Genomic DNA, 25,271 nt, shown 5'->3' on the forward strand with positions numbered 1-25,271 from the left:
TAGTAATGTCTCCCCATTTTGACAGCCAGACATAGAATCTTCATCCCTCACACGTTTATTACATATAGACTTGAAGACTTGTTCTTAATCCTCCTGCCCTCCCCTCACACTGCTGCTTGGGGAGGGGAGGAAAGAGACGAAATGTCACCTCGATTCATCTGCCAGATCCTTCAAAATAGTTGGAAGTGGAGGTTGCCTTTACTTTACTTTACTTAAGGAAGGGCCCATTTTTAATTTAATGAACTTCAGTCATAGAGGCCCGACAAATCCTAGAGGCACCCGAGTGAGACAAATAACAGCAGTCCCTGGGAGTTGCTGTTATAAACAAGGATTAAAAGGGGGGATAATGCGGATCAAGGAAAAAGAGACCGGGTGATTTAGATCCATTGGGGAAATGATGGGGGCTGACGCTGAACCCAGCCTTCCAGTCACCTCATTCTCATGTGAACCTGTTACAAATCTTTTCTCTTAATGTTTTTAATTTAATAAAATGAGCAATTTTATAATTGTTTATTATTATTAATATATTATTATTATTATTGTTAATTATTTTATTACCAATTAATAAAAGTGGCAGGCCATGAGTTCAAGTCCCACCTTAGCCGTGAAAGCTGGCTGGGTGGCTTTGGGCCAGTCACTCACTCACTCTCTCTCAGCCCAACCTACTTCACAGGGTGGTTGTTGTGGAGAAAAAAGGGGGCGGAAGGTTTATTGGATATGTTTGCTGCCTTGAGTTATTTGTAAATATAATAAAGGCAGGATACAGTGGTGGTGGGTATATAGTGGTGGGTACAGTGGTAGGCATGTGTTTAAATGGACTCCAGAGGATGGTAGAGGACAGGAAGGCCTGGAGGAATGTTGTCCATGGGGTCGCGATGGGTTGGACACGACTTCGTAACTAACAACACAGTGGTGGGTTTCAAAAAATTTTATATCGGTTCTGTGGGCGTAGCTTCGTGAGTGTGGCAAGGGAAGGATACCGTAAAATCTCTTTTCCCACCCCACTCCAGGGAAAGGTTACTGCAAAATCCCCATTTCTTCCCGATCAGCTGGGACTTGGGAGGCAGAGAATAGATGGGGCGGGCCAGTCAGAATTTTTACTATCGGCTCTCTGAACTACCGCTACTCAAAATTTCCGCTACCAGTTCTCCAGAACTGGTCAGAACCTGCTGAAACCCACCGCTGGCGGGATACAAATAACTTATTTCCCTGCAATTAAGAAAAATTAAATAAAGATCTGCAATCCCTTTGAAAGGGCCTCTAATTCCTTCTATAGATTTCGGCAAAGTGGTTGGTGGTGGAAATAAAGTCACTGGGAGGTGACTGATCAGTTTCCCCGGAAAAGGGATCTGGTCCTGAGCGTTAAGTCACCAAACATCATCATCCCCTCTTCATGGACACATCCTGCACCCACCCACCCACCCCCGGTCACAAAATCTGAGTAGAAAGGGGCCAGTCAGAGCCTCAGATCCCGTCCCTGTAGAGGAAAGAGGTGTTTTAGCCAAGGAACAGGAAAAAACACATCTCGCTCATGTTTTCCTAAGCATTTGCATTCATCCCATCCCCAAAGACAGATGGGGGACGGACATTCTATGGATTTAATGTTGTAGCTGTTCCTTTGGGTACCATTGCTTTGTTCTGTTTGATTTATAATGGGTTCTATTTTAATGTGATTTTTTTTCTCCTGTTACTAGTCACTCTGAGCCTGGCTTGAGTGCATTGTAACTGGATGAAATAAATAAAATGTGAATTCTCTGGGTTTGGACAAAGTGTTTCCACGTTCTAACACTTTGTCCCAAGTTTTGGATAACATGAGACATTTTAATGTTCTTTCTTATATAAAAATGGGGAACTTGGAACATGTTTTGGCTCTTAGCTTTATTTCCTATAGTCATAATGTTTGGGAGGTGGTAGTCAAAGCTACATAACACCCAACCTATAAACAATTGGAATACAGTAATATTTTTTTAAAGTTAAAATTCCCAGCAGGAGCAACAATTAAGCCAGAATGCATTTTTTTTTGTATCCTACTTAAATAATAACAGAATAACAGAGTTGGAAGGGTCCTTGGAGGTCTTCTAGTCCAACCTCCTGCTCAAGCAGGAAACACTATACCATTTCAGACAAATGTTATCCAGTCTGTTTTTAAACACCTCCCATGTTGGAGCATCCACAACCTCTGGAGGCAAGCTGTTCCACTGATTAATTGTTCTCCCTGGTTCTAGATTGGTTCTATCCTTGATAAATTAAAAATAGTTTCTGTGGTGAATTGGATGGTAAGTAGCACGTGTCATGGATGACTGTGTACGTCGGCATGTCTCCAATAAAGAATGGGTGAGCAAGGGGCTTCTGCATGCAGGATACTTAACCAATACCAACAAAGCAAACATATTCAAGAAGTTTTTACAGAGACTTTCCAACGGGGATGTTCCAAACTCAGAATTTCTTGTGGTTGGTTCATTCGTAGTCCTAAAATTTCTGGGCTTGATATTCCATTTGTTTATTTGTCCTTCTTGATTTTAATCTTCCTTCAGGCAATCGTGGAACCACCGCTGGCAGTTCAGGGGATGCACTTGGAAAAGCATTAGCTTCAGTAAGTCTCATTATGATTTCTCATTCTAATAACCTTTGATTTTTATCTGCAGACGCTTTGTACATTGTTTATGGAAGACGTCCAAAACTAGCACAACGTAGATCTGTTGGAGCTACAACTGTAAGGACTGTTTGTTTATTATAGGCTGTCCTCAGCTTACAACCATTTCTTTAGTGACCATTCAAAGTTACAACTGCACTGAAAAAAGTGACTTATGACCAGGGGTGAAATGCTACCGGTTCGAACTGGTTCAACAGAACCGGTAGTAATATAAGCTACCGGTTCGAATGAACCGGTATTTCCAACAAACAGCTGTGCTGTGCGATTTATATTCACTAGAAAGCAGAAAATCCTACTTTCTAGAGAATCTAAACCCGGCACAGCTGTCCCCCCCCCCTCATTGTTCTACTTTCAGCGCTGCGTGGTAGTGCCTGCGGTGCGCAAGCGTGCATTTGGCACTCAGTGCATGCGCAGCAAACCAGTAATAGACCTCGGAGGATTTCACCACTGCTTATGACCCATCCTCGCACTTAACAAGTGTTTCAGCATCTCCATAGTCACAAGATCAGAATTCAGGCACTTGGCAACCAAGCATGTATTTACAAAGGTTGCAGCCTCCTGGGGTCACATGATCGCCATTTGCAACCTACCCAGCCAGCTTCCGACAAGCAGAGTCCATGGGGAAAGCTGGAGTCACTTAATGACCATGTGATTCACTTAACAACTGCCTTGCTTAGCAATGGAAATTCTGATTGTGGCCAACCTCAAGCAAAAAAGAAGACTTGGTTTTTCAGGAGTATTTAAGCACGATATTTTTCCCTCTGTTCCTTCTCCCAAACTCTTTTCTTTTTTCTTCCTCCCCAGATCTACTCTCCAGATCATTCTAGCAATAATTTCTCTTCGAACCCATCCACTCCGGTGGGCTCCCCTCAGGGAATAACAGGTAAGCTGTAAAATTTTGCCTGTGGAAAAGCAGTATAAATCTAGAACAAGCAGCAGTGGGCGGAAATCTCAGAGGAGAAGCTGGGGTTGGCCTTTCATCAATTAGTTTTTCAAGATAAAAGAAGCCTTCTTCTTCTGAACCTGATCCATTGTTAGACCCATGATCCAGTTTGGGGTAACATGCAGAATACGGGGTATCTGTGCAAACAATTCAGGACCTCCCTCTGTATCAAATGTCTGGATTCAGTAAAATGTGGAAAGTATTGAGTTTTTGTAAGTTCGCCCCTTACAGCCTATTGAGCAAGGTCTACACCAGTGTTTTTCAAACTTGGCAACCTGAGGATGTAAGGACTTCAGCTCCCAGAATTCCCCAGCCAGCATGAGTGGCTGGGGAATTCTGGGATTTGAAGGCCACACAACTTCAGGTTGCCAAGTTGAAAAACACTAGTATAAAGGTTCAGTCGATCAAACTTCTATATCCACCGAAGTTGGTCACCAGTGGAATTCTTTTGTTCCTCTTCTTTAAGACATGGTGAAAAATATGTCCTTTAATTCTTTTGCATGTGAACAGAACTCCGATGAGATAGGGGAAGAATACAGATAAGTACTTGTGGGTTTAACTAATGCTAATAGAAAGTTTTGCAGAAAGCGATTTAAAATTCTTGGTTTTGTAAAGTAAAGGTAAAGGAGCGTATGGATTTTACTCCACTAGTCGTTACTTACACTAGGGGGCTGTGCTTGTACCTGTTTCAAGGCCATTGAGCCAGCACTGTCTGAAGACATTTCTGCGGTCATCTGGCCAGCATGACGTCACAGAGTGCTGTCATCTTGGTTTTGTACCGGACTGAAAAGTGTGGTATCTGAATAGTTTTCTATACTGCAGGTTTCCCTACTTCCAAAGACCTAAAGGGATGTGTAATAACTACAATAGAAGAATAAAACGCAAGTGAATTTTCCTTAAGACTACTAGCTCAAGGCAACCCTTTGACCACAAAATGTCCTGTTAACCTGAGATTGAGTCAGCCTTAGTCTGAGATGTATTAAGGCTTAGCTGCACAGTTATGGCTCCAGGATATATGTGTGAAATCAACAGATCTGAAGTTTGTGGGTTGTTGGCTCCACCTGCTGTCACATGGAAGAACTGCATGCAAACTCATGGCAAGTCGGGTTTCAAAAATGATCATCTTCACTCGGCATTGTGGCATGTAAAAACTGACCTGGAGAAGGCTTCTTTCCTGCCCAATTCATTTTGTCCTGACTTTTTAAATAACATACGAAAAGAAGACTACAATGTAATTTCTATCTATCTTCTAGGTAGAGGATAAAAGCCCTTTTCATGAAACGCATTTCATTAAAACATGATATGATGTTTCCAAGATGTGGTGGTGCTTCCTTGTTGACATTTCTGTGACAGGAAAGGAAGCGAGCACATTTCTAATGGAAGGAAAAGGCTATAACCGGTTCTCAAGCTCAGCAACTTTTAAGATGTGTGGACTTCAACTTTCAGAATTACCCAGTCAGCATGCTGATTGAGGAATTCTGGGAGTTGAAGTCCACACATTTTAAAATTCCCGAGTTTTAATAAAATTGGCTGTAAAGAGCAATTGATCCTGATGGATGGAACTCCTGAAGTTCCGTCTGGCTTTTGATGCATCCTGGAAGTGTGGAGTAATTAGTGCTCCCAGAGTTTGCTTGGTTGGTTGTTAGAATAGAATAGAATTCTTTATCGGCCAAGTGTGATTGGACACACAAGGAATTTGTCTTTGGTGCATATACTCTCGGTGTACATAAAAAGAAAAGATACATTCGTTAAGAATCATAAGGTAAAACACTTAATGATAGTCATAGGGTACAAATAAGCAATCAAATCATACTAGGAAACAATCAGTATAAATCCTAAGGATGCAAGCAACAAAGTTACAGTCATGCAGTCATAAGTGGGAAGAGATGGGTGATGGGAACGATGGGAAGATTAATAGTAATGCAGATTTAGTGAATATTTTGACAGTGTTGAGAGAATTATTTGTTTAGCAGAGTGGCATTCGAGAAAAAACTGTTCTTGTTTCTAGTTGTTCTGGTGTGCAGTGCTCTATAGCGGGTAGGAGTTGAACCAATTTATGTCCAGGATGCGAGGGGTTTGTAAATATTTTCACAGCCCTCTTTTGACTCGTGCAGTATACAGGTCCTCAATGGAAGGTTGGTAGCCATTGTTTTTTCTGCAGTTCTAATTATCCTCTGAAGTCTGTGTCTGTCTTGTTGGGTTGCAGAACCAAACCAGACAGTTATAGAAGTGCAGATGACAGACTCAATAATTCCTCTGTAGAACTGGATCAGCAGCTCCTTGGGCAGTTTGAGCTTCCTGAGTTGGCGCATGAGTTTGCAATGCACTGATGATGTTGCTTAGTTGGGTAATGAAATGTCTGCAAAAACAGCCCAGCTCTGAGAGCACCCAAAATTCCACAGTTCATCCCTGAGCTACTTCTATCATCCTGAAAGTATTTCCTGGCAGTTGTGAAGAGAAAGGATGTCTTTGCTATCTATCTATCAGATGTATTTGCTAATGGGCAAAATGTCCCCTATTGTTTGTCCTCTACTCAGGTTCTTCGCAGTGGCCCCGAACAAGTGGACAGGGTGCCTTATCTCCAAGCTACGAAGGCACCCTCCATACTTTGGTAAGTAACCCTCATCGTCATACTTGCCATTGGTTTTTGTAGTAAATAATTACAGGTAGTCCTTGATTTACAACCATTTGTTTTACCAACGATTCAAAGTTAAGACAGCACTGGGAAAAGCAGCCTTTTCGTGCTCATCATTGGAGTTCGGGTGCTTGGCAACCAGCTCACCTTTACAAAGGTTAAGGGTTGTGTGATCACCATTTGTAATCTTCCTAGCTGGCAGGTCAGTGGGGAAGATGTGAGGAAAGGTCACAAGTCATGATCATTTAACCATTTAATATCTTGGTTCCTTAATAATGAATTTCCCACCCCCAGTTGTGGTCACAAATCGAGGATTATCTATACATTCCTAGAAGATAGCAGTAGAAATAGCAACCTTAGTAGTAGCATAGTTTGGATTGTCCACCAGCCTATTCTATACTGATAACATCCCCACAGCGGCTTTCTCTTTAGCCTTGGTTCTTCTGCCTGAAAAGTCGGCCTAGCAATGGCCTACGTGATCAGGAACGTAAAGAAAGCCTCGTGTCCAATCTTCAAATGTTGTCTGTGTTGTGTCTGCGCCCCCCGAGCCAGGGCCCCTGCGAGAAACTGACTTGGAAAGTGAGGGGGAAGGGCCATCAGGACTTACCTCGGGAGCTTCCCTGGCTCAGCTCCAGGAGCCAGAGGCAGGCCAGGTGGAGGAGATAATGAGGCCTCAGTCCCCTGACTCTTTCCCCCCCCCCAGGCCACACCTCCAGACCCAGCTGATGGCAATCAGGCCTGGCTGGACCCTAGGTTTCATAGGCAGGAGAGGCGGGAACAACAGAAGCAGGGGTGGGGCAGGCCTAGGAAGTGCTGAATCATGGAGCCACACCCCACAGGATATAAAACCAGCGAGGGCTGCTATGCCTCTTCGTAGCAGGCAAATCAACTGCTTAACTAGAGCTGAAGTACTGTTTGTTCCTGGGTGACTCATCGGCATCAAGGGGGATAACAGAGTCACTTGGCAGACGCTCACTAGTTTGCTGCCAGAGCTGATAGTGCCGGCTAATTAAGCCATCGCTCGGACGGAGGCGAGGGGGGACAGAACAATTTGCTTTTTGTTTTTAACTTCATGCCTGGTTTGGTGCCTGAATCTCAACTGTTGGCATGCACCTCCCCACCTGCCCGCAGTGGCTGTGGTGGACACCTCTTTCACATTCTTTCCCTCCCTTCCGTCCTTCAAGCAAAACAAAATGGAAGACCACTTGGACGAAGCCATCCATGTGCTGAGGAGCCATGCAGTGGGCCAGACCAACCACAGGGACATTCACGACTTGTTGGCATCCGCTTCTGCGCACAGCACTTCTGTGGGCAGCCTTAGCCAGTCTTTCTCCCCGGCTTCTGTCTTGCCAATTGCTAGTCGGCATACGAACTTGGTAAGATAGGAATTGGAGGGGGAGGGAGGGGGAGAGCTGTGTTTTAGACTTGCTTTACTGTTCAAAACTTTATGGCTTCTCCTTTCAGGAAGCTCTTTAAAGGCCTATTTGCATAATTTGGCGATTAATCCACCTGATCCAGGCATTTTGGTCCACGGTTCCTAGAATCCATTGACTTTAGATATACACCTGGAGGTTGGTGGGACTTGGTTGGTCCAAAGCGTCAGGAGAGCAGAAGTTCTCCGTGACTGATCGAGCTTAGTATAACTAGCAATCAAAAGTTCCCTTACTACCTTTTTCTTGAAGATGCTGGAGATTGGGGTTAGTCTCTTGTGTCCTCCACTGAACTATGGGCTGCCCATGTTAAAAATCCTTCTTGCAGGGCTGTGTAACGTTCTTCATATTCAAACGTCCTACCAAACTTAGACCCTTTCATTGTGGGCTGGGACTTTGTTGTACCAGTCGAGAAGCGGAAAGGAGAATATTCTATGAAAGGGGTCTCCAAGCGTGGCAACTTTAAGCCTGGAGTTGAAGTTGCCACACTTGGAGACCCCTGTTCTATGATATAAGGTCATGGCTGAGGGACAGAAGTCAGGATATCTTGAGATCGAAAGGCAGTTTCCAATGGCCTCTACATTCAGCAATAAAATTTTATCCAACTTTTCTCTGACAGCTGAGTTTCAAGAGCTGAGTGGGATTTTTCCTTCTTCCAAATTTGGGTTGCATCCTACAAAATGTCAGGGTGCTTATTCAGGGCTTGCTTGTAGGAAACTGTCTAATCGAGAGTCTGGGTGAAATGGGGTTGTTGTTTTTTCAATCTCATTGGTCAAATCATCAGCTTTGCACTGATCTTGTTACTAATTTGGTTAATGAAACCAAAACTGCAAGAAAGCCACCAAGCTTAGAGAACACCAAGGACCTCACAATATTGCAGAACTTGATTTATTTTTATTTTTCCATGAATCAACCTCTGCCTGTTTTTACGTACTTTATGACTCACTCAAAATCAGGTGGAGCTTCAGTAACACCGCTGTGGCGGTCATCCTGCCCTTTCCTAACTATGTCCTGCAGACACTTGATAGCGGTTGATAGAATGTGTCTTTAGGATTCTACGAAAGGGCTGCTAGATCTAAAAATTTTATCTATAGACCTGGTTCACACATCAGATTATGTCCTAATATAGGTGTACTGGGCAGCACAATAGTTCAGCAGTTAAGATGCTGGGTTTATCAGGTGGAAAGCCAGCAGCCCATGTTCAAGCCCCGAGCACCACGCGATGGGGTGAGCTCCCCGTCCTTGCCCCAGCTCCTGCTAACCTAGCAGTTTGAAAGCATGCAAATGTGAGTAGATAAATAGGTACCACGTCAGTAGGAAGATAACAGCACTCCGTGACGTCATGCTGGCCACATGACTACAGAAATGTCTTTGGATTTGAATCGAAGATGAACACTGCCTTCTATATTCGGCAACGACTAGCGGAATAAAATCCGCAGAGACTCCCTACCTATAGGCATACTGGACTAATGGCTTAGCATTATGTTCAAACCTGAATTGTATTTTTTGATTAGCAACCAGTACTTAAAACAATCCTGGTCTTCTCCACAACCATGTTGCTCTCCCTGCCCAGACCAGCTCGCTTCCTGACCTCAGCAGAGGACAGTCTTCAGATGCCTTTAGCGGTAAGGGTGAGTTGCACAGTCCGAATGCTGAATCTCAAAACCCCAGTCTCTTGGCTGGTGCAAGGTAGGGTGCCGGACAAGTGAGATATTGAAGCCCTTGCAAAATTACAGTCGATATTTTCCCTTTATAATTAAAGGAAAGGAACAAAAATAAATGGACTCTTCTCCATGAAACTACCGTACTTTTCAGAGTATGAGACAAACTTTCCCCCCCACCTAAAGGAGGATGGAAATGTTGGTGTGTCTTATACTCAGGTGCATCTTATAGTCCGAAAAATACAATAATCCTCCCTCTTCGTGTCTATGGAGATGCTCAGTCAATCCAGGTCATGGTTTTGTCCCAAAGGTGCTTTTTTCAGTTCTGATGGTCAGAACTGAAGACGTTTCTTGAATGAGAAGCAAAACGTCTTCAAGGAAAAAGCTTTTGACAAAATAAAAAAACCCTTTGGGATCTTTCTCTTCATATGAATCAAACTCAGAATCCAAAATTATTTCATTATTATCTCTAGCAGACAATCAAGGTCTAATCTTTTTCTTGAAGATGCTGGAGATTGGGGTTAGTCTCTTGTGTCCTCCACTGAACTATGGGCTGCCCATGTTAAAAATCCTTCTTGCAGGGCTGTGTAACGTTCTTCATATTCAAACGTCCTACCAAACTTAGACCCTTTCATTGTGGGCTGGGACTTTGTTGTACCAGTCGAGAAGCGGAAAGGAGAATATTCTATGAAAGGGGTCTCCAAGCGTGGCAACTTTAAGCCTGGAGTTGAAGTTGCCACACTTGGAGACCCCTGTTCTATGATATAAGGTCATGGCTGAGGGACAGAAGTCAGGATATCTTGAGATCGAAAGGCAGTTTCCAATGGCCTCTACATTCAGCAATAAAATTTTATCTATAGACCTGGTTCACACATCAGATTATGTCCTAATATAGGTGTACTGGGCAGCACAATAGTTCAGCAGTTAAGATGCTGGGTTTATCAGGTGGAAAGCCAGCAGCCCATGTTCAAGCCCCGAGCACCACGCGATGGGGTGAGCTCCCCGTCCTTGCCCCAGCTCCTGCTAACCTAGCAGTTTGAAAGCATGCAAATGTGAGTAGATAAATAGGTACCACGTCAGTAGGAAGATAACAGCACTCCGTGACGTCATGCTGGCCACATGACTACAGAAATGTCTTTGGATTTGAATCGAAGATGAACACTGCCTTCTATATTCGGCAACGACTAGCGGAATAAAATCCGCAGAGACTCCCTACCTATAGGCATACTGGACTAATGGCTTAGCATTATGTTCAAACCTGAATTGTATTTTTTGATTAGCAACCAGTACTTAAAACAATCCTGGTCTTCTCCACAACCATGTTGCTCTCCCTGCCCAGACCAGCTCGCTTCCTGACCTCAGCAGAGGACAGTCTTCAGATGCCTTTAGCGGTAAGGGTGAGTTGCACAGTCCGAATGCTGAATCTCAAAACCCCAGTCTCTTGGCTGGTGCAAGGTAGGGTGCCGGACAAGTGAGATATTGAAGCCCTTGCAAAATTACAGTCGATATTTTCCCTTTATAATTAAAGGAAAGGAACAAAAATAAATGGACTCTTCTCCATGAAACTACCGTACTTTTCAGAGTATGAGACAAACTTTCCCCCCCACCTAAAGGAGGATGGAAATCTTGGTGTGTCTTATACTCAGGTGCATCTTATAGTCCGAAAAATACAATAATCCTCCCTCTTCGTGTCTATGGAGATGCTCAGTCAATCCAGGTCATGGTTTTGTCCCAAAGGTGCTTTTTTCAGTTCTGATGGTCAGAACTGAAGACGTTTCTTGAATGAGAAGCAAAACGTCTTCAAGGAAAAAGCTTTTGACAAAATAAAAAAACCCTTTGGGATCTTTCTCTTCATATGAATCAAACTCAGAATCCAAAATTATTTCATTATTATTTTAGAGGTTTTATTTTTAGATTTTTTTTAGCCTGCCTTTATTATTTTTATAAATAACAGAACATAAGAATTATTTCTTCCTCCTATTTTCCCCACAACAACAACCATGTGAAGTGACTTGGGCTGAGAGAAAGTCCAAAGTCACCCAGCTGGCTTTTGTGTTTAAGGCGGGACCAGAACTCACAGTCTCCTGGTGATTGGCCCAAATGGCTTCCATGCCTAAGGTGGGACTAGAACTCACAGTCTCCTGGTGATTGGCCCAGCTGACTTCCATGCCTAAGGCAGAACTAGAACTCACAGTCTCCTGGTGATTGGCCCAAAGTCACCCAGCCAGCTTTCACACCTAAAGCGGGACTAGAACCCACAGCTTTCTGGTTTCTAGTCTGATGCCTTAAGTACAATTATGCTGAAGATTTCAACTTACAACTCAGGTGGTAGATGAGGGGAAAGGGTGATTTTCCTACATTTCTCACTTTATTCTTGGGTCAACCTTCTACTTGGTTTGGTCCCATTGCAGGCTTGACTGGGGGCCTGGGAAGGGCCAGCGTCTCATCTGGCACCAGTGAGATCAAGCGGGAGGACAAGGAGGATGACGAAAACACGTCGGTGGCTGACAATTCAGAAGAGGAGAAAAAGGAACTGAAGCCATCTCGAAACAGAACAAGGTGCTCACTGAACAGGTCTCAACCTTTCTCTGTTCCCTTTGGCGGCTAACCAGGCAGGACAAAATCCTGACCCTGTAAAGAAAGGCTAAGGCAAAACAGCTGCCTCCAAAAACTTTTCAGCCTTGAGGAGAATCCGCCCAGTTTTCCAACCTCTAGGAACCTACTACAAATATTAAAGGGCCAACTTCTTCGCAAGACTGGGCAGGTTGCCTTGTTGGAGAAATGGATCAGGAAGAGCCTCCAACTAATTTTTATTTATTTTATTTGGTAAATTTAGAAGCCATCCACCTCCTTCACAAAGGAGGGATTTTCCAGTCAGGCAATTCCTTCGGCTGGCTAATTGAAAGAAGATAAAATATATTGAGGTGGTGTTTTGTTTTGTTTTCCCCCAAAATTAATTTTAATTTTATTCGGGGCATGCATATTTTCAAATTTTGCTACTTTTCCCTGAGAAATTGTGGAGAAGCAGAAGCACCCTATCGAGACAACTTGACTTAAAGCTTTTGGTTCTATTTATCTTCCCTGATCCTTTGTCTCCCCATCCCTTCCCTTCCCCCCTCTCCCCCCAGCCATTTCCCTGCAAAGATCCTGAGTAGAAGAGAAAGGCATGGCTTACTTCCTTGAGCCTCTCTTTTTACCTCACACAAATGTAAAATGTGCTGTAGGACATCTGACAGTCTAGGACAAATTTTATTTAGAGAAAACGGCTCCATTCAGAACATTGGGGGGTTGGGCACCCTGTCAGGCATGCCATGTAGTAAATATTGACCAAAGATGGCAAAATAGATTAATTTCTAGTTTTTCTTTTCAAATACCTTTTTAAAAAAACGCCATTGTGATATGTTTGTTTTCTGTCGTGTGTGCATGTAGGGGTGCGCACATGTGTGTATTATATGTATTACAGTTTTCCTTTTTTTTTTTTTTTTTTTGTGAACATATTCCGGTGCCGAGGTGTGCACACACGAAAAATGTCCCCCCTTCTCCTTGTTTCATTCTTATTTCAAATTATCAGTCAAGATGAGGATGAGGAGGACGACCTTCTTCCCCCAGAGCAAAAAGCCGAGCGAGAGAAAGAGAGGCGGGTGGCCAATAACGCTCGGGAGCGCCTGAGGGTCCGCGACATCAACGAGGCCTTTAAAGAGCTTGGGCGCATGTGCCAGCTACACCTTAACAGCGAAAAACCACAGACCAAACTGCTAATCCTACATCAGGCTGTGTCGGTTATTCTGAATCTGGAACAACAAGTTAGAGGTCAGTGGAGGCTTCCGATGTGGTGACGTTTCGGAACGGCATGGGGCTGTCTGTCTGATCCTTTCAACCTGGCCCCAGCCCACCGTGGTGGGCAGGCCTGCCCGACGCTCTCCATCCTGCTGACGTTTTCCTGCATCCTTTTTTTTTTTTTATGACGATGCCTTAAGTTTGGTTTTGTGTTTTCTCTGTTCCATTTTCTTTTGTTTTTGTTCTGTTTTGCATCCCCTGTAATTCCTGTGCTGCGTTTGGAATAAGAAAGAAGCTGCACTTTCTGCATGCCAGCCAGCCTCGTGCCTGTGCGGGGACTCTGCTTCTCTCTCCCTCCTTCCCTTCTCTGCTACTTAGCGCTGTAGAGGGCGGCCCACCTTGGACCTCAGCGCTTTGTTGCTAAATACGGGGAAAGGACAGCGTCTGCAAAGACCAAGGTTCTCGTGCCTACTGAGGATGAGTTCACTGCAAAACCATGTATACAATATCCTTCTTATTGATTGGAACACCCTTTCCAGCCCCAGCCTCCTAGAACATTTTCCTACATGCCTCTTAAATATAAATAGTCCTTGACTATTCATTTAGTGACCATTACAACAGCACTGAAAAAAGCGTCTTATGACCACATTTCACATTTACAACTGGTGCAGCATCCCCATGTGATCAAAATCCAGACGTTTGGCCACGGGCATGTATTTATGACGGTCGCAGCAGTAGTGGGTTTCAATTCCCGTTGCTACTCCTGCGCATGCGCAGACGTCCGGGCGGATGGGCAGAGCCTCCTGCCGCCACCGCTACCACCAGTTCACCCGAATTGGGGCGAACCGGTAGCAACCCACCACTGGGCCGCAGTGTCCTGGAGTCATGCGATCACCTTTTGCGACCTTTGGACGAGCAAAGTCATTGGGGAAGCCAGATTCCACTTAACAACTGCCGTCATTCCCTTAATAACTGTGCCAAGAAGTCATAAAATGGGGCAAAATTTTACAACAAATTTTACAACAAATGTCTCCCTTAGCAACATACATTTTGGGCCCAACTGTGGTCAAGGGGTACCTGTAGTAAAATGTAAATTTAGGGTATAGGGAAATCCTCAATGCTGAAAAGAAATAGTACCATGTCTTCAAAGTTACTACCTCTGCTTCCCCATTCGAGATCTGGTTTTGGCGGGACCATTTCTCATCCTGTGAGGAACATTCCCTATGGAAAATACATTACCGTAAATCCCTCTGCCTAGAATAGTCTCAAGACACATGTTGTGTAGTCTGTGTTGTAGCTCTTCAGGGTCTTTCTCTCTCTCTGCCCATCACCAGGAATGACTGAATTTTGACCATGAGTGATACCTTGACAAGCAGGTATACAAAGAGAATAGGGAACATACAACTGAGAGACACATTTGTGTCCGAGCTTCTGGAAGTGTTAAGATCTGGTAGTTTTTAAGATCTGGGACCAGCAACTTGAAGCAGCAAAAGATGTTCAGAGGATCTGGGATTTTACTCACATCGCAATATGTGAGGTTCTGACTATGAAGGTCATTTTCTGTCTATAAGCCAAGTCTTCCAGTTGGGTCCCGTGGTCCCAGATCCCAACTTAAACCTCAGAAGTTATCCCTGCAAAGGTAGAATTCAAGGATTACTGTTAGGATTCTAGGATGTAGAATGTCCTGGAGGGAGGGAGGGAGGAAGGAAGGAAGGAGAAGGGGGAAAGGAAATTTGAAATGGGTCTCTACGGCTACCCTAAAGGCAAAACAGACTCCCACCCAGTGTAGTTGTGCTAATTTTTCTTCTGGGAATGCTGCAAATGCTTGGCTCTGCATGTGAGCATCTAACCTTCCTTTCTTTGGAAACCCATCCCGTGGGGTTACCTTGGCAGATTTGACTCTTTTCCTCAAGAGAGGCGGCTGCATTTACCGTCAAGATCCACAGCCTGTTTTGTACTCTTCTGTCATGTTGCAATGCTGGAATTCATTTATGCTTTTCTCTCTCTCTCTCTCTCTCTTTTTCTCTCTTTCACTTTTCGTTTCCCTTTTTTTGCCTGTCATAACATGTATAACTTTGATTTCCTTGTCCAATGTTTTCTTCTTCTTCTCCCCTTCTCCCCCAATCCTTTTACCTGCTTTCCTACAGACAGTCCCCAGCCGTGACCTCTCGGTGGTTCCCACCCTCTACCTTGTACTTGCTGCTTGCTCAGAGAGAGAGAGAGAGAAAGAGAGAGAGAGAAAGAAAGAAAAACAGGACTGGGGAGGTGGGTGTGGCACAGGGAGCAGGAAAGGAACAATCTGTGAGCAGAAGAGTTGGCGCGTGGTCCTCTCACGTGGAGTTCAGGCTCTCGGTTTTCAGTTCCCAAAAAATACATAGCATTTTACCCGAGGTAGCAGTTGAGCAAAGTTTTGGCTTGACTGGTGAGCAGTTGGCATTCCTCCATTTAATCCCCCTGCAAAAAATATATATATATTTTCCAATTGGATATCTTTATTGGAGTCCTTGCTTCTTTCTGAACTGGCTTATTTTCTTGCAGATACTCAATTAACCAACTAGGTAACATCAGTGCTAGCACTTCCCTAGCATTGATGATGTTACCTAGTTGGGTAACTAGGTAACTACCTACTGAAATGTCAGCAAGAAAACAATCGAGCACAGAGGATACGCAAGGACCCCCCGCAGTTCAACCCTGAATGACAGCTATTCTCTTCTGTGGATATTTTTGATCCCTTGGACATTTTTACCAGAGAGCTTAAGAAGAGACAGTATCCATAAAAGGAGCTTCATATTTCTGAGAGTTGACGTCTATCATCCTAGAAAAGGCAGCCCATAACATTTTCTCCAGCAAAAACACAGTAAAGATTGAAGTTAGAACAGGACCCTCACTAAACACAAGCTTCTGCGTCTTCTAGTACCTTGGATGGATTTTCTGTAGGGTTTTCTCTTCTCCCTTTCCATCCCACCAGTTACAAATTTATTTAAGAACTATGTTGCTATCCTTTTGAGAGTATGCTACTTTATTCTATAAAGGCCAAAACACTGTGGAACATCTAGCTGGTCTTAATCAGGCAGCACTACAACTGATAGCTATTCTTAAATTTAAATTTGCTTTGGGATTGCACATGATTATTACAGCACATGAACGGTCTGGATTCCTTCTATGACAGGAGCCACTGAGCCGAAGGGCTAAATGCAACCCCAAGAGTTTGGATACAGCTTCAATTTTGGTTGCTATAATCCTCAACTTATATTTCTTCAATTCATAGTTAGCTATTACAGTTTCTGTTGGGTGTGGGTATGTAGGTTTTAGTTTTAAACTGAATTTGACAATCCTTTAAATAATTATGAATTTAAAATGTGAACTTGGCTTGGAAATACGTCCTGCTGCATTTAGTGAGGCTTGCTTCTCAGCAGTATTGATAACTCCCACGCAGGTGTAGCAAAGTGACTTGGCTTCCACTTAATCATGGTTATTATTGGGGGGGGGAAAGTCAACTTGGTTAATTTCAAATTTGGTTACTTCTACTGTTGCTTAGTTTGTTGTGGCTAGAGTTTGCTTGGATAATTTGTAGTTCAGCGTATAAGGTGTTAATTCTGGGAGAATGGTTTAATTCTGTAACTCGGATAAGTAAACTGTGTGAATCCATACCTTTCTTGCCTGAATTTTGAAGACATACCAGAAAGAGATGGCACTTAAGCAAGCCCTGCATTTTTAGCCACAATTTTTAAAACCATGGGATCAAAAATCATTAGGCTGAATTCCCAGACAAGATCATAGGAGAATCCAGACTGACGTTTGACAGTGAAGCTTACATCAAAGAGTCATATTCAGAATGAAGTTTCCCAAGTAGCGAATCACTGAAAAGATAAAGTAATTGATATTTTTCTGCCTTGCCCTTTGTAGTTTAGGACAGTGTTTCTCAACCTTGGCCATTTTAAGAGGTCTGGACTTCAACTCTTGGAGTTGAAGTCTGGAGTTCAAGTTGGTGCAGACTTCTTAGAGTGGCTAAGATTGAGAAACACTGGTTTAGAAACACTTGGACATGAAGAGCACACTAAAATACATCTTACTTTGTCTTGCTAGTTGGGTAAGAAAAGGATTGCTTAATTCCATGCTCCGCAGGCCCTAGAATTGTGCCTTCGCACACTATTTCATTTCCAGTGGAAAACAGTTGCCTCGTGTCCTTAATTCATTGAGGACATCTACTATGCCTTGTCAAAAGAAGGCAATTATATCTACCTTTTCATGGATTTTCTTCTTCTTTTTTGCTCTGGGGAAAAAGGCTGTCTCCCTGTATAAAAACAGGACATGACGGGGCATGATGGGAGGGAGAAGGATTTCTTAGGTTCAACCTGCCAAGAGTTTAAGATGCTGCCAATGCTCATAATTATTTTAGAAGGGATCAGTTTTGATGCTGTGTTTGGTTATACCTGGAAGCTACAGTATTTTGCCTGATTGGGTGGCCTGGGGGGAAGATGGGAATCAGAGAAGTAAGTTCTTCTTTGTTTTTTAGATGGTGATCTCTCCAGAGCTGGTACAGGTAGTCCTCGAATTACAACCATTCTTTTAACAACTGTTCAAAGTTACGATGGTGCTGAAAAAAGCAATTTAGGACCAGTTCTCACCCTTACAACCATCACTGTGTCCCTACGGTCATGTGATCTAAATTTGGGCCCTTGGCAACCGATATGTATTTACAACAGCTGTAGCATCCTAGGGTCATGCGGTCAACTATTTGCGACCTTTCCAGGGAGCTTCTGACAAGCAAAAGTCAGTAGGGGAACTCTGGTTCGCTGAAACATCTGTGTTGTGCCTCGTCCACTGTGTGATTCATTTAATGAGTTGAGCAGTCATAAAATTGGATGTGACTCATTCAACGAGTGGCTTTGCTTATTTCTGCTGCATAGACTCCATTCGTGGCAAGTGTTAGGAAGCTGCTTTACACAACCAGTTGCGAGTTGTGGCTTCCATTTTCTATTCTCCTGTAAGAGAAGGAGTGGCAGAACCTAGGGATGGAATCAAAAGAGGACTCAGCCTAGAGTCTCTAAGTAGCCACAAATGGGTGAAGTCTCACCCCTCTTGAATTATGTTAACCTTTACCTGGTACCAAAATAGTGCTATTAGTTAGATTCCCATGGATTTGTTGTTGTTATTAGTTGCGAAATCGTGTCCGACCCATCGCGACCCCATGGACAACATTCCTCCAGGCCTTCCTGTCCTCTGCCATCCCCCAGAGTCCATTTAAGATCAGATCTTAGTAGATCAGATCTTAGTAGATCAGATCTTAGTAGATCAGATCTTAGTAGATCAGATCTTAGTAGATCAGATCTTAGTAGATCAGATCTTAGTAGATCAGATCTTAGTAGATCAGATCTTAGTAGATCAGATCTTAGTAGATCAGATCTTAGTAGATCAGATCTTAGTAGATCAGATCTTAGTAGATCAGATCTTAGTAGATCAGATCTTAGTAGATCAGATCTTAGTAGATCAGATCTTAGTAGATCAGATCTTAGTAGATCAGATCTTAGTAGATCAGATCTTAGTAGATCAGATCTTAGTAGATCAGATCTTAGTAGATCAGATCTTAGTAGATCAGATCTTAGTAGATCAGATCTTAGTAGATCAGATCTTAGTAGATCAGATCTTAGTAGATCAGATCTTAGTAGATCAGATCTTAGTAGATCAGATCTTAGTAGATCAGATCTTAGTAGATCAGATCTTAGTAGATCAGATCTTAGTAGATCAGATCTTAGTAGATCAGATCTTAGTAGATCAGATCTTAGTAGATCAGATCTTAGTAGATCAGATCTTAGTAGATCAGATCTTAGTAGATCAGATCTTAGTAGATCAGATCTTAGTAGATCAGATCTTAGTAGATCAGATCTTAGTAGATCAGATCTTAGTAGATCAGATCTTAGTAGATCAGATCTTAGTAGATCAGATCTTAGTAGATCAGATCTTAGTAGATCAGATCTTAGTAGATCAGATCTTAGTAGATCAGATCTTAGTAGATCAGATCTTAGTAGATCAGATCTTAGTAGATCAGATCTTAGTAGATCAGATCTTAGTAGATCAGATCTTAGTAGATCAGATCTTAGTAGATCAGATCTTAGTAGATCAGATCTTAGTAGATCAGATCTTAGTAGATCAGATCTTAGTAGATCAGATCTTAGTAGATCAGATCTTAGTAGATCAGATCTTAGTAGATCAGATCTTAGTAGATCAGATCTTAGTAGATCAGATCTTAGTAGATCAGATCTTAGTAGATCAGATCTTAGTAGATCAGATCTTAGTAGATCAGATCTTAGTAGATCAGATCTTAGTAGATCAGATCTTAGTAGATCAGATCTTAGTAGATCAGATCTTAGTAGATCAGATCTTAGTAGATCAGATCTTAGTAGATCAGATCTTAGTAGATCAGATCTTAGTAGATCAGATCTTAGTAGATCAGATCTTAGTAGATCAGATCTTAGTAGATCAGATCTTAGTAGATCAGATCTTAGTAGATCAGATCTTAGTAGATCAGATCTTAGTAGATCAGATCTTAGTAGATCAGATCTTAGTAGATCAGATCTTAGTAGATCAGATCTTAGTAGATCAGATCTTAGTAGATCAGATCTTAGTAGATCAGATCTTAGTAGATCAGATCTTAGTAGATCAGATCTTAGTAGATCAGATCTTAGTAGATCAGATCTTAGTAGATCAGATCTTAGTAGATCAGATCTTAGTAGATCAGATCTTAGTAGATCAGATCTTAGTAGATCAGATCTTAGTAGATCAGATCTTAGTAGATCAGATCTTAGTAGATCAGATCTTAGTAGATCAGATCTTAGTAGATCAGATCTTAGTAGATCAGATCTTAGTAGATCAGATCTTAGTAGATCAGATCTTAGTAGATCAGATCTTAGTAGATCAGATCTTAGTAGATCAGATCTTAGTAGATCAGATCTTAGTAGATCAGATCTTAGTAGATCAGATCTTAGTAGATCAGATCTTAGTAGATCAGATCTTAGTAGATCAGATCTTAGTAGATCAGATCTTAGTAGATCAGATCTTAGTAGATCAGATCTTAGTAGATCAGATCTTAGTAGATCAGATCTTAGTAGATCAGATCTTAGTAGATCAGATCTTAGTAGATCAGATCTTAGTAGATCAGATCTTAGTAGATCAGATCTTAGTAGATCAGATCTTAGTAGATCAGATCTTAGTAGATCAGATCTTAGTAGATCAGATCTTAGTAGATCAGATCTTAGTAGATCAGATCTTAGTAGATCAGATCTTAGTAGATCAGATCTTAGTAGATCAGATCTTAGTAGATCAGATCTTAGTAGATCAGATCTTAGTAGATCAGATCTTAGTAGATCAGATCTTAGTAGATCAGATCTTAGTAGATCAGATCTTAGTAGATCAGATCTTAGTAGATCAGATCTTAGTAGATCAGATCTTAGTAGATCAGATCTTAGTAGATCAGATCTTAGTAGATCAGATCTTAGTAGATCAGATCTTAGTAGATCAGATCTTAGTAGATCAGATCTTAGTAGATCAGATCTTAGTAGATCAGATCTTAGTAGATCAGATCTTAGTAGATCAGATCTTAGTAGATCAGATCTTAGTAGATCAGATCTTAGTAGATCAGATCTTAGTAGATCAGATCTTAGTAGATCAGATCTTAGTAGATCAGATCTTAGTAGATCAGATCTTAGTAGATCAGATCTTAGTAGATCAGATCTTAGTAGATCAGATCTTAGTAGATCAGATCTTAGTAGATCAGATCTTAGTAGATCAGATCTTAGTAGATCAGATCTTAGTAGATCAGATCTTAGTAGATCAGATCTTAGTAGATCAGATCTTAGTAGATCAGATCTTAGTAGATCAGATCTTAGTAGATCAGATCTTAGTAGATCAGATCTTAGTAGATCAGATCTTAGTAGATCAGATCTTAGTAGATCAGATCTTAGTAGATCAGATCTTAGTAGATCAGATCTTAGTAGATCAGATCTTAGTAGATCAGATCTTAGTAGATCAGATCTTAGTAGATCAGATCTTAGTAGATCAGATCTTAGTAGATCAGATCTTAGTAGATCAGATCTTAGTAGATCAGATCTTAGTAGATCAGATCTTAGTAGATCAGATCTTAGTAGATCAGATCTTAGTAGATCAGATCTTAGTAGATCAGATCTTAGTAGATCAGATCTTAGTAGATCAGATCTTAGTAGATCAGATCTTAGTAGATCAGATCTTAGTAGATCAGATCTTAGTAGATCAGATCTTAGTAGATCAGATCTTAGTAGATCAGATCTTAGTAGATCAGATTATTGCATATAAATTGCACTGAATAAACTTGTAGTGCCTTTGAACTTTATCCTGGCTCCTGATTTCTTGCATCTGACGCATAAATGGTTATAAAATGGATCGATCACATGACCAGCCTGAATTTAGGCCTTTTATTGCAGTGGTGGTTCAGTTGTTAAGCAAACCAGTGGTTCGCTATGGGCATGGCTTTCCTGAAAACCAGTCGAATAAGTGTCGTTTTTGGGCAAAACCATCATAAAATGCAGTCATGTGACCCCAGGACCCTGCAACGGGCTATAAATGTGGCCATGTTGCTGAGCATTCCAAGTTTGGTCATGTGACCGCGGAGGGAGGGGTGGGCTGACTGTTGGAACGTCAGATTTAGGTCGTAAGTCCCCTTTTTCGGGTTGATTGTTAACTTTGATCGGTCGTAAGTCGAGGACTACCTGTGTGAGGGTCAATTTCCTGAGGACATTTTGGATGGGCTGGGGCAACCTTTGTGCACTGTTTCTTGGTATTTATTTGTTTTTTGTTTTGTTTTTTTGCCTTCGAGGGCTCATGGCTGGTGTTCAAGTGGCATCACAGACCACTTGTTTTATTTTTGGTGATGGGGGGCGGAGTTACAACATGGTACTCTCTTTGTGCTTAAATATGTGACTGTACTGCTACAAAGCACAAGCTGAGGGGGCCCCAGAAGCCATAAAATGGTATCCAGGTTTTACAGCCCATTATTTTTAATGCTTAACTTGGATTTTACTGTTTTTTTCCCCTTCCTTTCTAAAAAAGCAGAGAGAAAGTCTGATTTTTAATTCCCTAAGGGAAAATAAAAACAAATACATGGACAATACAGATTCCTACTATTTAAGGCTTAAATCTTTACTATAGCAGTGGAGAATCTATTGTTCAGCCAATCTCTGGGGGCGGGGAACGAAGTTCCCACTTTTGCATTAGTGATTGCTTTGTTGTTCGCAAACCGTGATTCTCTCAACTTGCAAAGGAGAGTCCTCACTTTAGCGTCGAGCATTACTGGTTTCCTCTGATGAAGGAAGGAATTAATTTTACATAAAAGTCTTCTGTTTCTTTAAATAGACCGTCTAGGAAATAAAGGGCAGAGGACTTTAATCCTGCCCCAGAGTCCTTGGCAGCTTCTTAACTCTATGGTACAATTCAAGGGTTTCCCTACGATCAATTGGCCTGGCCCGTCTTGGCTTGTAGTGGCCTCCTGTGGACATTTTTCCACCACACCTTGGCACCGTCCCCCTCTCTCTCTCCCCCACCCTGATTCCCAAGTCACATTTTGCTCCCTGACTAACCCCTGTGGTGCTGTGTGAACCCAGCAGTACGGATGAGGCGCTATCCCTGGAGGACAAAGATCTGAGGGACCGGGAGAGGCGGATGGCCAATAATGCAAGGGAGAGGGTGCGCGTACGGGACATTAACGAGGCCTTTAAAGAGCTGGGACGCATGTGCCAGATGCACTTAAAAACAGACAAAGCACAGACCAAACTCATCATCCTTCAGCAAGCAGTACAAGTCATTCTAGGCTTGGAACAGCAAGTACGAGGTACGGCACTAGGGGTGCCCCACCACCCTGAGGTCATTCTCTTGCATGGGTGGGAGGCTGTCTCTTTCCGGGATGTCCCCCACATGCCCTTCTTCGCATGAGTGTCTTCTATGCCTGTCCCTTCCATCCTTTGCTCGGGGCGCTAAGCGGAGCAGTTTTGGTTGCAACATCTTCTTAGGTTTGCTTTGCTTTATTGCTCTGTCAGCTGCATGTGGACCACTGCGGAAATGATCCTCAAAGAACTGAGGATCATTCTTTGTCTAGAATGAAGGCTGAACAGCCCGTAACTCTTCAGAGGTGGGAATATGCAGAGTCTAAGCAGATCAAGTTCGAATTTGCTATCCGGAGCAAGCTGTTGCCTGCTTACAGACAAGCTGATCACTAGGTGGCAGCAAAGCCTGAGAATTGTCTGGTTTTTTCCTTTGCTGCCATCTAGTGACCATCTGCCTTGATAGCAGCCCAAAGTCTAGCTATCCAGCTAGCTAGCCCAAGTGGCAGCCTTACTGCAGCTCCCCCCAAACCGTGCTGTTTCCCTTGCTGGGATACTTTCTCTCACTTGAGCAGCATGTGTATTCAGCCTCTGTTTTTCTACTCTTATGCTTCTTGGGGAGGACATCAGAAAGACCATGGTCATTGCAAGATATTTTACCCTATCTAGGTTTTCTCCTCCTTCCCATGGCGCGTGTTTTTTGTCTTCTCTTCCTCCTAGAGCGCAATCTGAACCCTAAAGCAGCTTGCTTGAAACGTCGTGAAGAGGAGAAAGTGTCTGGCGTGGTGGGTGATCCCCAGATGGCACTTTCAGCATCTCATGCAGGCTTAGGAGATGGGCACAACCCCGTGGGACATATGTAAAGGTACTTTCTGCTGGAACTGGGATGGGACTTTTCCTGAAAACAGAAGTATGCAGCTTTATGAATGAATGAATGAATACCATATTTTTCAGAGTATAAGACACACCTTAGTTTTTGGGGAGGAAAATAAGAAAAAAGCTGATTGGCAGGTGGATCGGCCTCCAGCTGACCCTCAATCAGCTGTTCCCAGAGGTGAATTTCAGCAATAGGTTCCTTGGTTGTGAGCCTTGCTTTTTATTGCTTTTTTTTTTCTGCCTCTGAAAGCCTCTGAAACAGAACTTCAGAAAAAAGCCTCTGAAGCTCTGTTTGGGAGCTTTTTTTCTGAAGCTCTATTTGGGGGCTTCTTTTCTGAAACTTCTTTCAGCCTCTGAAACCTCTGTTTGAGAAGCTGGGTCGGCCTACATTTGGAGTATAAGATGCACCTAGATTTTCACCCTCTTTTTTGGGGGGGAAAAGGTGCGTCTTATACTCCAAAAAATTCGGTATTTATTTGCCACCCGTCTTGCTACAGGTGACTCTATAACGTTAAAAACAATAAAACCACGAGAAAGAAATATTACTGATAACAGTACAAATACAAACTGTAATTAAAGATGGGGAGGGAGGGGGCAGGATGCGCAGGGGAGTGACATCTTCCATTGGCCCATCAACTACCTCCAGTATGATATTCCCCCCCAGTGGGGGCCCAATGAACTGGCAGAGGCAGGTCTTCAGGCTTTTGCAGAAGGCCAGGAGGCTGTGAGTTCTAGTCCCACCTTAGGCATGAAAGCTGGCTGGATGACTTTGGCCAATCACCAGGAGGCTGTGAGTTCTAGTCCCACCTTAGGCATGAAAGCTGGCTGGGTGACTTTGGCCAATCACCAGGAGGCTGTGAGTTCTAGTCCCACCTTAGGCATGAAAGCTGGCTGGGTGACTTTGGCCAATCACCAGGAGGCTGTGAGTTCTAGTCCCACCTTAGGCATGAAAGCTGGCTGGGTGACTTTGGCCAATCACCAGGAGGCTGTGAGTTCTAGTCCCACCTTAGGCATGAAAGCTGGCTGGGTGACTTTGGCCAATCACCAGGAGGCTGTGAGTTCTAGTCCCACCTTAGGCATGAAAGCTGGCTGGGTGACTTTGGCCAATCACCAGGAGGCTGTGAGTTCTAGTCCCACCTTAGGCATGAAAGCTGGCTGGGTGACTTTGGCCAATCACCAGGAGGCTGTGAGTTCTAGTCCCACCTTAGGCATGAAAGCTGGCTGGGTGACTTTGGCCAATCACCAGGAGGCTGTGAGTTCTAGTCCCACCTTAGGCATGAAAGCTGGCAGGGTGACTTTGGGCCAATCACCAGGAGGCTGTGAGTTCTAGTCCCACCTTAGGCATGAAAGCTGGCTGGGTGACTTTGGCCAATCACCAGGAGGCTGTGAGTTCTAGTCCCACCTTAGGCATGAAAGCTGGCTGGGTGACTGTGGCCAATCACCAGGAG

The 25,271-nt window shown here is 43.0% G+C and overlaps 1 protein-coding gene across 1 annotated transcript in view; it reads left to right on the forward strand.

Moving 5' to 3' along the window:
- The window catches only part of TCF3 (transcription factor 3), a 133,305-nt gene extending 109,456 nt beyond the window's left edge, over nt 1-23,849 (forward strand). The window contains 10 exon segments of the mRNA XM_058163370.1: nt 2,535-2,593; nt 3,458-3,536; nt 6,134-6,207; nt 7,416-7,607; nt 7,803-7,820; nt 9,509-9,528; nt 10,610-10,719; nt 11,734-11,881; nt 22,732-22,958; nt 23,668-23,849. Of these exon segments, the coding sequence (XP_058019353.1) occupies nt 2,535-2,593; nt 3,458-3,536; nt 6,134-6,207; nt 7,416-7,607; nt 7,803-7,820; nt 9,509-9,528; nt 10,610-10,719; nt 11,734-11,881; nt 22,732-22,958; nt 23,668-23,810 (1,070 nt within the window). The 3' untranslated portion in view covers nt 23,811-23,849.
- The last annotated feature ends 1,422 nt before the right edge of the window (nt 23,850-25,271 follow it).

This window comes from Ahaetulla prasina, chromosome 1, assembly GCF_028640845.1.
Source record: "Ahaetulla prasina isolate Xishuangbanna chromosome 1, ASM2864084v1, whole genome shotgun sequence".
In the NCBI taxonomy this organism is placed as follows: Eukaryota; Metazoa; Chordata; class Lepidosauria; order Squamata; family Colubridae; genus Ahaetulla; species Ahaetulla prasina.